General features: G+C 38.8%; 1 protein-coding gene across 1 annotated transcript; it reads right to left on the bottom strand.

Moving 5' to 3' along the window:
• Positions 1 to 27: 27 nt before the first annotated feature.
• rtn4ip1 (reticulon 4 interacting protein 1) lies at positions 28 to 10700 on the bottom strand. Its single transcript, XM_028438753.1, has 9 exons — positions 10215 to 10700; positions 8855 to 9006; positions 5684 to 5752; positions 5440 to 5564; positions 4741 to 4789; positions 4499 to 4635; positions 4237 to 4420; positions 1598 to 1690; positions 28 to 346 (listed from the first exon to the last, which is right to left on the bottom strand). Exons 1-9 carry the CDS (start codon positions 10459 to 10461, stop codon positions 221 to 223), a joined length of 1182 nt encoding a protein of 393 aa, XP_028294554.1. The 5' UTR covers positions 10462 to 10700; the 3' UTR covers positions 28 to 220.

The raw sequence follows: 10700 nt of genomic DNA, 5'->3' as shown, positions 1-10700 counted from the left end.
TTGTGTCTTTTTTTATCAGTGACAACATTTCAAAGTACAGTTCCAGTTTATTTCCCGTGGATTGCATACTGTATAAATCCTCACAGAGCGCAACATCTCCATCACTGGACGACCACACCGTGCACGTGTCCAGCACCAAATCACGTGATGGTGAGAGATTTAACTCCAGCAGAAGAGACTGCAGTGAACAGTTTGTTTAATGTTAATGTTGCAGGGTCAGCTACGAGTACTCCCCTCCACCAATGATCTGCACCACCGTCTTTCCTCGAGCGTGACCTTCCTCCACCTTAGCGAAAGCCTGCGGCACCTGTGAGAAGCTGAAGGTCTTCTCCACCACGGGCCGGATCTGTGGAAAAGCACAAGAGAAGAACGAGTCGATGAAAAGACGACTTGTAAGGTATTCTCCATCACACATTTAATTTTCCACCATTTTTATTCATTTAAACGAACACTGTGTGGTGTGTGCGGGTGCCGCCATTGTTGTCAGGCAATTATGTATTGAACATGTCGAACTAGATCTTTTTTCTCCATCTTTACCAAGTGGAAAGTCCAACATTCAATAGCTTTATTCATTTTAACGGAAAAAAATCCAGAGTTGAGGCGTCTAAACGCAACATGCCGCCTTCAGTGTTGCCGCCAATTGTAGCGGACGTGCCTACACGGCGGCCATCTTGGTACAGGAACACTTTGTCCTACAACGCTTAGCCCTGTACCAAGATGGTGGCGTTTTAGACCCATCCGCCCACATCAATACTCAGAATACGCTTGCAGCATACAAACAGCAGGGTTGGGATCATTTATAATTGTGATTATGTAATTGATAATTCATTAAAATATGGCATAATTATATTTTTAATAAAAAATTTAAAAAATCCCGTTGCTGTTTTCATATTTGAATTGTGACTATGTTCAGATAATGGACTTTTTATCTGTAATTGGCATGGAAATTCTATAAAAACTCTTGATTACAATTTAACCATGTTACAGTTTAAAGGCTTACATATACTGTACGTAGTTAACTTACATATATATATACATACTACATACAGTATATGTAGTTAATCATTAAAATGTTTCATATCAATTTTTCCCACTACCTGTCACTTCTCTTCAGGATCATTTTACTATTTTAAAAACAAAAATATGTAAATCAAGAGACAGAAAATAGGCTCAGACGCCCACACCAAAAATATTAATACCAATATTTTTATTGATTAGGAAGCAAAACAAGGTGTTAGATGAAAGATAATTAATTTTTTTTTTGTGCCATTTACAGCTAATTTAAGACATGGGTCAAAACTGACCTGTTATCATAAGAGATGCCAGCAGAAAGGTTAGGTTTTGTGGGCTTATTTATTTCAGGCTCAGTAAATACTTCAGTAATTGAGAATGTAATTGTAATTGACTTTCACGGGAAATATCATAATTGCAATTGTATTTGTAATTGGAAAAAATGCTGGTCACCGTAATAGTAACTGAGTTTTAATCAAACATGGATAATTGAAGACGTAATTGTAATTGACCCCAACCCTGTCAAACAGATTCCATCATGTTGAGATTGACGCATGTAGTGAATAAGGTTTAACGCGTCTCCCACCTGTCCTGCATCCACCATGCTCCGTACTTCATCCAACGCTGGTCCACTGGGTGCAAAGAAGCCCCAGCGGTAGTGAACGCCACTGGTCAGATGCTGCAGACAACAATATGTAAAGATTTTAAACTCCCACATCCTTCCTCTAGCTGAGCCTGGAATGCTGCGTCACTGAATGAATGCTGTGTGTAATGTGACACCAGCCTTGACTGATGAATACCTTTAATTTCTACCGACACAAGTGTTTAACATACATGCAGCAGAAACTAAAGACAAAGTGAATTTACAGAGAAAATCTGCCAGAGGAGATGCAGTCGTCATGGCGACAAAGAAAAACTTATGTGTGCCTTTGAAGGTTATGTCACAGGCTCTCTTCAGCAGCAATCAATAATAATCAATAAATACAAGACCTGGGAAAAAAATCAGACTCAAAAAAACAGTATGGAAGACAAAATAATAATATGAATAATAATAGACAATCTCTTCCTGCTTTTTTCATTACAAACATACAGTGCTGTAAGATTACATTACATGTGTAACGTGTGTGTGTGTGTGTGTGTAACGTGTGTGTGTGTGCGTGTGTGTGTGTGTGTGGAGTGTGTGTGTGTGTGTGTGTGTGTGTGTGTGTGTGTGTGTGTGTGTGTGTGTGTGTGTGTGTGTGTGTGTGTGTGTGTGCGTGTGTGCTGTAAGTGTCCAGTCGGCCTCAAGATTCCTGTCACACAAAGAAGCACACAGAGGACGAGGCAGGATTTCCTGTAATAGGACTCTGGCTTTTGTTTGGAGATTTACAAAATAAAGGAGTTATGTCACATTTCTCCTTCAGACCTATTTAAGAATGAGGGCATGTCCCTGTAGCTTGGGTTTAATATTGTGACATGAGATTCAGCAGCAGATACTGTACCATGGAGGTTCGGTTTCTGTGAGAAGAAGCAGGAGGTGGTTTAGACTTTTATTACATGTGAACTTTAAAGGTGAAGTGTTGAGAGACGCTGTGGGAGGGAAACCCACGTGGTGGATCTGATGTCACACTCTGACCTATTCATGAGGAGTCAGAGTGATGCACAAAACGACACTTATAAGTCTTTTCAAGAAGACGCGGTGAACAGGAGACGGAAAGAGAGAGGGAAAAATGACTGTAGAACACACACACACACACACACACACACACAGTTTAAACCAGAGTGGTCCCAACCCAGTACGCTCTACTCCAGCAAACCTGAATTCAAAGAGAAACATAGATCATATTCATCATATTATTCCTCAAACTTGCAGGACTGCAGCCCTCCAGGAATAGCTTTGAACCTCAGTGGGATACACTATACTTTAAAACAAAAGCCAGAAAAATACATTAAACACAGTGACAAACACACACCAAAGCAAGACAAGGAATTCTTGGTAACACTTTACTTTAGTTTTACACATAAAGGCTGACATTACTCTGTCATTATATGACATGACACCTGTCATCATCGTGAGTAAGGTGTCATTAAGGCTTTCATTATCCCTTAGTTACCCTAACCCCACTGGATCCTTCCACTTTACCCAAGAAATGCCAACATAGCTCCAAAGGTGTCATAATTTAGCAAACGACACTTAATGACAGCCTTCATGACACCTTATTAATGCTAATAACAGATAATGACAGCGTAATGTCGGCCTTTTGTATAAAACTTCAAGTAAAGTGTTACAGAATTCTTTGTCTTCATCCCATCTGAAACACAAATATGAACATATCCTCCTGCAGACGTCTAAGATCTCAGGAGATTTGCAAAAATGACTGGAAGAAAGCGGAGCATTCTTTAACTGCCTCATTCAAAATGTTTTACTCTTAAAATAACATTTAGATTCTTCCACAATCAACAGGAAGTTAAAAATACATTTGCACCCACTGAAAAGGGAAGTTTTACACAGACAGGACAAAAAGGTGTGACTGGGGCTGAAATCAGTTCCTAGGAACACGTCAGAGAGCAGATCTAAAAATATCTGCACAGTGAACCTCAGCAGCTCTGCAAACAGGAAGTGTTTCTACCAGACTCAAAACGACACTCACTAAAAGAAAAAATCAAAGTTGATTTCCCATTTATTTGGGAGTCAAATATTACAACAGTTGGTGGTACCACTTCATTGACACATACCGATAAAGAAATGGGGCCCATTACCCCGTATGTGTCAGAGGGGACCCCGGGGGCCCCATTTTTAAAAGGACTACTCCTCCGTTAATGCTCGAATCGGGCTGTAATTTGACATGGACATTCTATGAGCAGATGTGAAGAGCCTCTCGGAGACCCACCCACTTTTCCGGTAATTTCTAGATTTATCGGAACATAGTCATGTGATATATCGTTTCAAAGGCAATTCAACGTAGATTACCATTTAATGTTGCACAATTTCATTTGTTTTACTCAGTGGAACCGAGTCTTTTTACTGATTTCTCAGGAACGTGGTACGTGCTATTTGGCACGGAGACGTTCCGCGGGCCCGGTCGTAGTTCAACAGAACGTGTTCATAAATACAGAGGTGGATCGCCATGGTGACCAGGAACATAACGAATAAGAAGCGATATTACTGTAGACTGATAAAAAAAAAAAAAGTGCAAGGCAAGTTATTTCTAAGACATGAAGCCTCCATTATTGTTCTGCTGGTACCTTCAGAGCCTTTGAAGCGACCGTCACAAACGTCTTCATCATCCCGTCAGCCAATCCCATCTGGTCTGTGTTCTGGAGGAAAGGCGTTACCAAGGTGACGAACTTAGCGCCGCACCACGGCTTGAGAAGAGACAGAGCCCAGCGCTCGGTGTCACCGCCGACGTTATCCAGAATCAGATCAAACCTTAAAACCATGACACCAGGGGGGAAAAAAGCTGAGTCAGCAGAACAGAGCCGAGCTTATGCATCGAGGATCTCCTACTTCTCCATCACTCTGAGCGGCTCCTGCACTGGTCCAGCTGTGTAATCCACCACGTGATCCGCCCCGAGCTCCCTGACAAACCGCTCGGCGTTCTGGGAGCAGGTGACGGTGACGTGGGCTCCCCATGCCTTCAGCATCTGGACACAAAGTGTGACGATTCAGGTCACTCCGATGGTATGAAAGACCCTAACGTCATCTAATTATGACATTTCACTTCATATTCATGCTGTGGCTTTGCGTACCTGTATGGAAAATGTTCCCACTCCGCCCGATCCTCCCAGGATCAGAACTCTGTGAAGGAGAAAGCAGCACGTAAACACACACATACATTACTACGGAAGAAGATTTGGGCCAATTATGATGGAAAAAATCATTTTGGGCAAATCAAGAATAAATTTGGAAATGACGAGAATAAAGTTGAATTATAATGCTGAGGTTAAAATTGAAAAGAAGAGATTGAAGTTAAAATTTCGAAAAGGAACTCAAAAAACAATATTGTGATGAAAGTCAAAGGTTTGCTAATAAAGTCAAATCTACGGAAGCTAGCTAGTTCACCATATGACGACATACAGCAGATTGACTTTCATCACAATATTATATTTTGAGTTTATTTTCGAAATTTCAATTTTCATCTCGTCTTTTTGACTTTTATTCAATTCAATTCGACTTTATTTATATGGCGCAAAATTACAACAGTCATCTTGAAGTGCTATCAAAATATAAAATTCTTTAAAAAAGAAAAAAAAATTCAACAAATCCACATGAACAAGCATCAGCTACAGCTACTTTAATCTCGTCTTTTCCACTTTAATCTTGCCGTTATATTTTACCTTTAATCTCAGCATTTTTATTTATTTGCCCAAAATTGTCTTCTCCATCAAAATTGGCCCTAATCCTCTTCCGTACATTGCAAACAGAGGTCAGCGTCAGTTCTCTCTCACCGTTTGTTGCCACAGTTGTCCTTACTGAGCCCACCGGTGTTGACCAGCGCTGACCAGGCCGTGGCCGCCACGTAAGGAATGGCTGCTGCTTCTGTGTGACTCAGAGATTTGGGTTTGTGTGATATCTGCTCAACAACAACACACAGTGTTATTAGGAAAGGCTTTCGTCTAATTTAGCAGGAGTTAGTCATTTATTGACCACCTGGAGTTAAAACCGAGCAGAAACCAACTCCTAAATATTTACCTCGTTGCCACTCAGCACGACAAACTCAGCCAAGCTGCCCTGTTTCCATGGAGGAATGGCGGCCCAAACCTGCAGGACAGGCAACACAACAACACAACACACAGACATACAATAATTTTGTTGTCGTATTGTATATGTTCTGTTATTTTTGCCTATTATTGACATATTCTTGTGTGTTCTTGGAGTATTATGTGTATTTCTATGGTTTTTCTGTAGAAACTTTGTGTATTTTTGCTGTTTTGTCAAATTTTTGTTTGTTTTTCCAGTTGTGTGTGCGTTTCCATGCGTGAATGATCTGATGAAGGTATCGGCCCATGATGATCGTCTCTGCTGTTTGTTTCTCACTCAGCAAACGTAGTCTGTTAATCCTTGTTACATCAGTGAGCTAAAATAGGGCTTAAGGATCAGAGGTGACTAAAAATACAAGTGAAACTGGTATTAATTCTTTTTTAACCGATGGATTCAAATCGACCTAATCACAGTAACTTATCTCGTGTTAACCAGCGACGATGATGATGATTATGCATGTAATTTATGCTCAGAACAAAGAAATTAGGCACTAGTTATGGTGAATGAATGCATACAGTATGTACTGTAACTAATGCAATGTACTTATTAGAGGATGACAAATAAAATGCATTATTTATTCACAATATTAATTTTATTGCTTTTTAAAAATGCAAACTTTGAATTTCAATTATATAATTTTGCATTGTCTTGTCATAATTTTGTTATTTTTTAATCTTAGTTGGCCAATATTTATTTTATTTAGCCCCATGTTTAACCCACAGATTTCTTCTGATTGGCTCGTTTCTCATCCTCGTTTTCTGATTGGACTTCGCCTGTTGAGAGTGTTTCCATGTAGTTTTTTTAATTATTATTATAGGTTGATTGTTGATTTAAATACATTAGTAATATTTTTAAAATCATACATTTAAGAGGCTTTATTTTTGTGACTGATTTACAATATGAACAAAAAACGACTCTGTCATGTTGACAGAGCTGAGACGACGGTGCATCCTCCCCCAGTGATGGATCACAGTGACAAAGCATGTGTTGGAGCCAGTGACGGTAAACTGGGTAAACTGGGTTAGTCCTGCAGCTCAGTCTGAGGTGAGAAAGCTCAGCAGGCATTAGACAGCTTAGCCTCAGCCGAGAACTCTCACAGGGTTACATCACCTGCTGCGTCATGATGCGCTAACACATAACACTACTCCTGCCAAACAGTGACTCAGCCATTAACATTACCAGTACAGGCTTTGTGTCTTGAAGTGGATCGATGGTGAAGGCTATTTTGTTCTCTAGAACAGTGGTTCCCAAACTCCAGACACCTAACCTGAAGCCATGTACCCCCAAATCCTGCACACTTATAATTGAACGTCAATGTTGCCCTACAGTGAAATTTGTCCCTGAATTGTTCCTATCTTGTTGAGGAATATCATATATTAATTTAAAAAAGCACACAATAAAACAAATTATTCAGAATTATCACTCAATTTATTTATTTAGTTAGACTACTGGCATTTTCAATCTCTTTCTTTTTTAGGAGAGGAAAGAAATCTACCAAATATTTGTTGATTGAACGTATTCCAGTGATGCAACATATTCTTCACCCTGAAACTGTGAAAAACAACCCGCTACAACTTAAATGAGAAGGCTGAGGTTGAGAGGACGCACATCGCTCTGTCATGTTTGGCTGAATTTGAGAGTCTTCAGTCTTCCTCCACGCAAAGTCTTTTTCTGTATTTTGTTTTCATGTTTGTCAAAGCTGAAAATCCACTTTCACACAGGTACGTGGTGGCAAAGAGCTTATTTGCGTTTTTTTGAATGAAATTGTTCCAATAGCTGGGTTTCCGTCACAGATTTTTTGCAGAATAAAAGCAATATTTCTAGATGTCGACAATGTGTAATTGCGCTCGCTTGCTGCAGGAAGACGGACGCTCCAAACCTCCTCATAAAACTCTGTATTCCTTTGTTGTTTCACGCCTAATGTGACAGTAATCATTTTTTAAGTATAACGCTAAAAATTGTCCTTGTTTACTCGGAGAGAAGTGGTCATGTGACCAGCTACGTCACGTCCTGTGACGTGTGTTTGAGGAAAAGGTGTTTCCATGCCGTTTTTGCAACACATTTCAATATCAAAATGTCTGAAATACTTCCTCAATAAAGTGTAAAAACTTTTTTGCGATATTTGAGTGTTTTTCAAAATTCAGGTGTTTCCATTACCACTTATTGCGCTATTTAGATTTTGCACATTTTCAAGGGTAATAGAAACGCAGCTACTGTCACCACTAGAGGGTAGTCTTACAGAGGCTTATGTGTAATATGTGGCAATGCATGGAGGCTCCTGACTGATGCTCGATTAATATTCTAGTTTCCAATGCTGTCATTAACGGTGTACGGAAAAAAAAAAAAAAATAACGATTTGGCGGTATCGTGATATTTCACCGCACGATTATCGTCTCCATCCCAAAAAATGTCCGAATCGATTTTTTTATCATGTTTTTTTAACAAACAAAAAAAACATTTAATTGTGCATAGCACGTAAACGCCCAGTCACTAAGTGTCAGTAAACGCACCATCACACCTTGTTAAACTACAGTACCTCGCTCCTCAGTGCATTTTGGAAGTTGATTTTTTATAAAACATACTGGACACTTTTATAGATGGATGTGGTTACTTTTAAGAATTTAGGAACTTAACAGAATCAGAATCTGTTGTAGAAGCAAAAGTTAAACTTTTTTAAAAAAATGTAATTTGACAGTTTGATAAACATACTGTACCACTTGATTTTGATATTTGTACTTGAATTACAGTCAGTTATCATTTACTTGCAAGTTTTAAAAAAAAAAAAATGAAAAAAATTGTATTTTATACCATTTTGTACATGTAAAGGGGACATTTTTATTATTGATATTGCGAAACATCGCAATGTACAGTATATCGTATTGGGACACATCGTGACATGCAAAAATGTAAATCTTATCATTCACGATGACAATTTGCGTACCCCACTTTGGGAACCTCGGCTTTACATAATTTTTTTTAGGAAGGTTAGGAAGCTGATGTCAAATTACAATGTAGATCAAACTGGCTATTAAAATAAAGATTGTAGCTGACTTTAAATGGCCTGATAAATATAAATAAATAAACCCTCCTGGTCGTCTTTACCTCGTCCCTTTCTCTGAAATACTTCACGTCGAGGCCACACTCCATGATGACGCCGGACACTTCCCGACCCAGGATGAGAGGAAACTCGCTGCCCGACTGCTTCAGGTTCAGAGGATCTCTCTTCATGGACATCGACGCTGCACCGTAGCCTCCTGTTGGGACACACTTTCTGATTACAACCAAACATATTCTTATGTTCTGAGATTTGTGCCACTAGAAACTCAATTTCAATGGTTGGTGTTGAATTTGAAAGTAGCAACTTGAAATTGAATTTTACTGTCTTGAAACTGAATTAGTAACTGGAAATTGTATTTTTCCTGTTGAATGAAATTAATCTCAGTACATTCCAAAAATTCCTCATATTTCTGCTTCTCAAATTCGACGGCCGTAAAGTAGTTTTTGTAGACGTAAACAGGAGTTCCATGAATCAGTGATTGATTGCTCAACCTTGCAGACCAGAAGTGTGTCTCCGTGTAGTGAAGATAATGTATGAACCCATTTTTATATCACAAATATCTGGCAACCCCAAAGACATTTTTTGTCTTCTTCTTGAATTATGTATTTGATCATGATTGTTATACCGTGTTACAACTATAAAGTATTTAGGAAACATAAATGCACAAAGTGACAACAAGATGTGCCAGCTCAGATATTTATATACTGCATTTTATTTGAGCTATAATTTAAATTTAAGACGATGTGTTGTGTTTTTTAATTATGTTTTTTTTTTTTTAAATCAATTACTAGAACATTTCAGACGACCCCCAGGATGAAAAACACTGATGTGAGGACTAGAGGTGGGAACCTCTGGGTCCCTCACGATACGATACGATGCGATGCAATACGAAGCTCACGGTAACATTTATCTCACGATATGACGATACTGCAATTATCGATATATTGGTCAGAAATCAATCTACGATAATCTATGTCATAACAAAAAAAAAAAGATTAAATGAAAAATACAATTTTTATTTTAAATCTCTGAAAGACAATACATTGAAAAAGTATCCTTTGAACAGTGACACTATTTTAGTGCAACATCTCTGTAAATAATTATCAACATACCAATGTAAATGAATAAATATCTCCAATAGTGCTTTCTGTAAACAAAAAATGGGGTTTTTCTTACCAGTGACACCATTACAGTGCAATATTCTAGTAAACAATATACTGGTTCCTTCAACATAGTGACAACATTTCTGTGAAGACGTACCTGCACAATTTAGTGGAAAAACAGAAAAGGTTTTGCAAAAAAATAAAAATCGATACTGAGCGCGAGCATATCGACAATCGATTGTGCAAAAAATATCGCGATATATCGTCACAACCCTAGTTGAGGACATTGAACTACACTTACCTCTCATGCCTACATCTAATGGGTTCAGTCCTGCCGCGTGCACTTTAATGACGACCTCATTCGGGTAGGTGATGAGAGGGAAGCTGGCATTCCTGGTGAACCTCAGGACATCATTGTTCCCATATTTATCAATGACCCAGGCAGGCATGACGTGCATGGCTCTACTGGAGCTCCTAAAGGTCCTTTGCTGGGTGTCAGTCATCTTTTTAAGCTGTTGTAGTAACTTTCTGTGTCTAAAAGAGCCCATTTTTTTTTTACACTTTACGTCACCAAACGTAACTTGCAGTGAGCAGACACAAGGTCAAACTCTGGCAAACCTATTGAATTGTAAGTCACACTTTAGGTAATGTAAATTGTCAACATTTACGTATCACATTAACAATTTTTAATTTTCTCTAAAATAGCTAAAATATTAAATTCAATGCAATCAAAACACTGCCCTTTTTCCCGTGGCACGCTACTTCCTCATCGGCGTCCTCGCTCAGC

This window comes from Gouania willdenowi, chromosome 22, assembly GCF_900634775.1.
Source record: "Gouania willdenowi chromosome 22, fGouWil2.1, whole genome shotgun sequence".
Classification (NCBI taxonomy): Eukaryota; Metazoa; Chordata; class Actinopteri; order Blenniiformes; family Gobiesocidae; genus Gouania; species Gouania willdenowi.
Note: the sequence above shows the minus strand (reverse complement) of the source record. Positions and strands in the feature narration are given on the sequence as shown.

Coding starts and splice junctions, on each gene's coding strand:
- rtn4ip1 (XM_028438753.1), bottom strand. CDS start 10,461: ATGGGCTCTTTTAGACACAGAAAGTTACTACAACAGCTTAAAAAGATG. Junction 4,790..5,439: donor GACAACTGTGGCAACAAACG/GTGAGAGAGAAC, acceptor TCTCCTTCACAG/AGTTCTGATCCTGGGAGGAT. Junction 347..1,597: donor GCATGGTGGATGCAGGACAG/GTGGGAGACGCG, acceptor GCTTTTCCACAG/ATCCGGCCCGTGGTGGAGAA.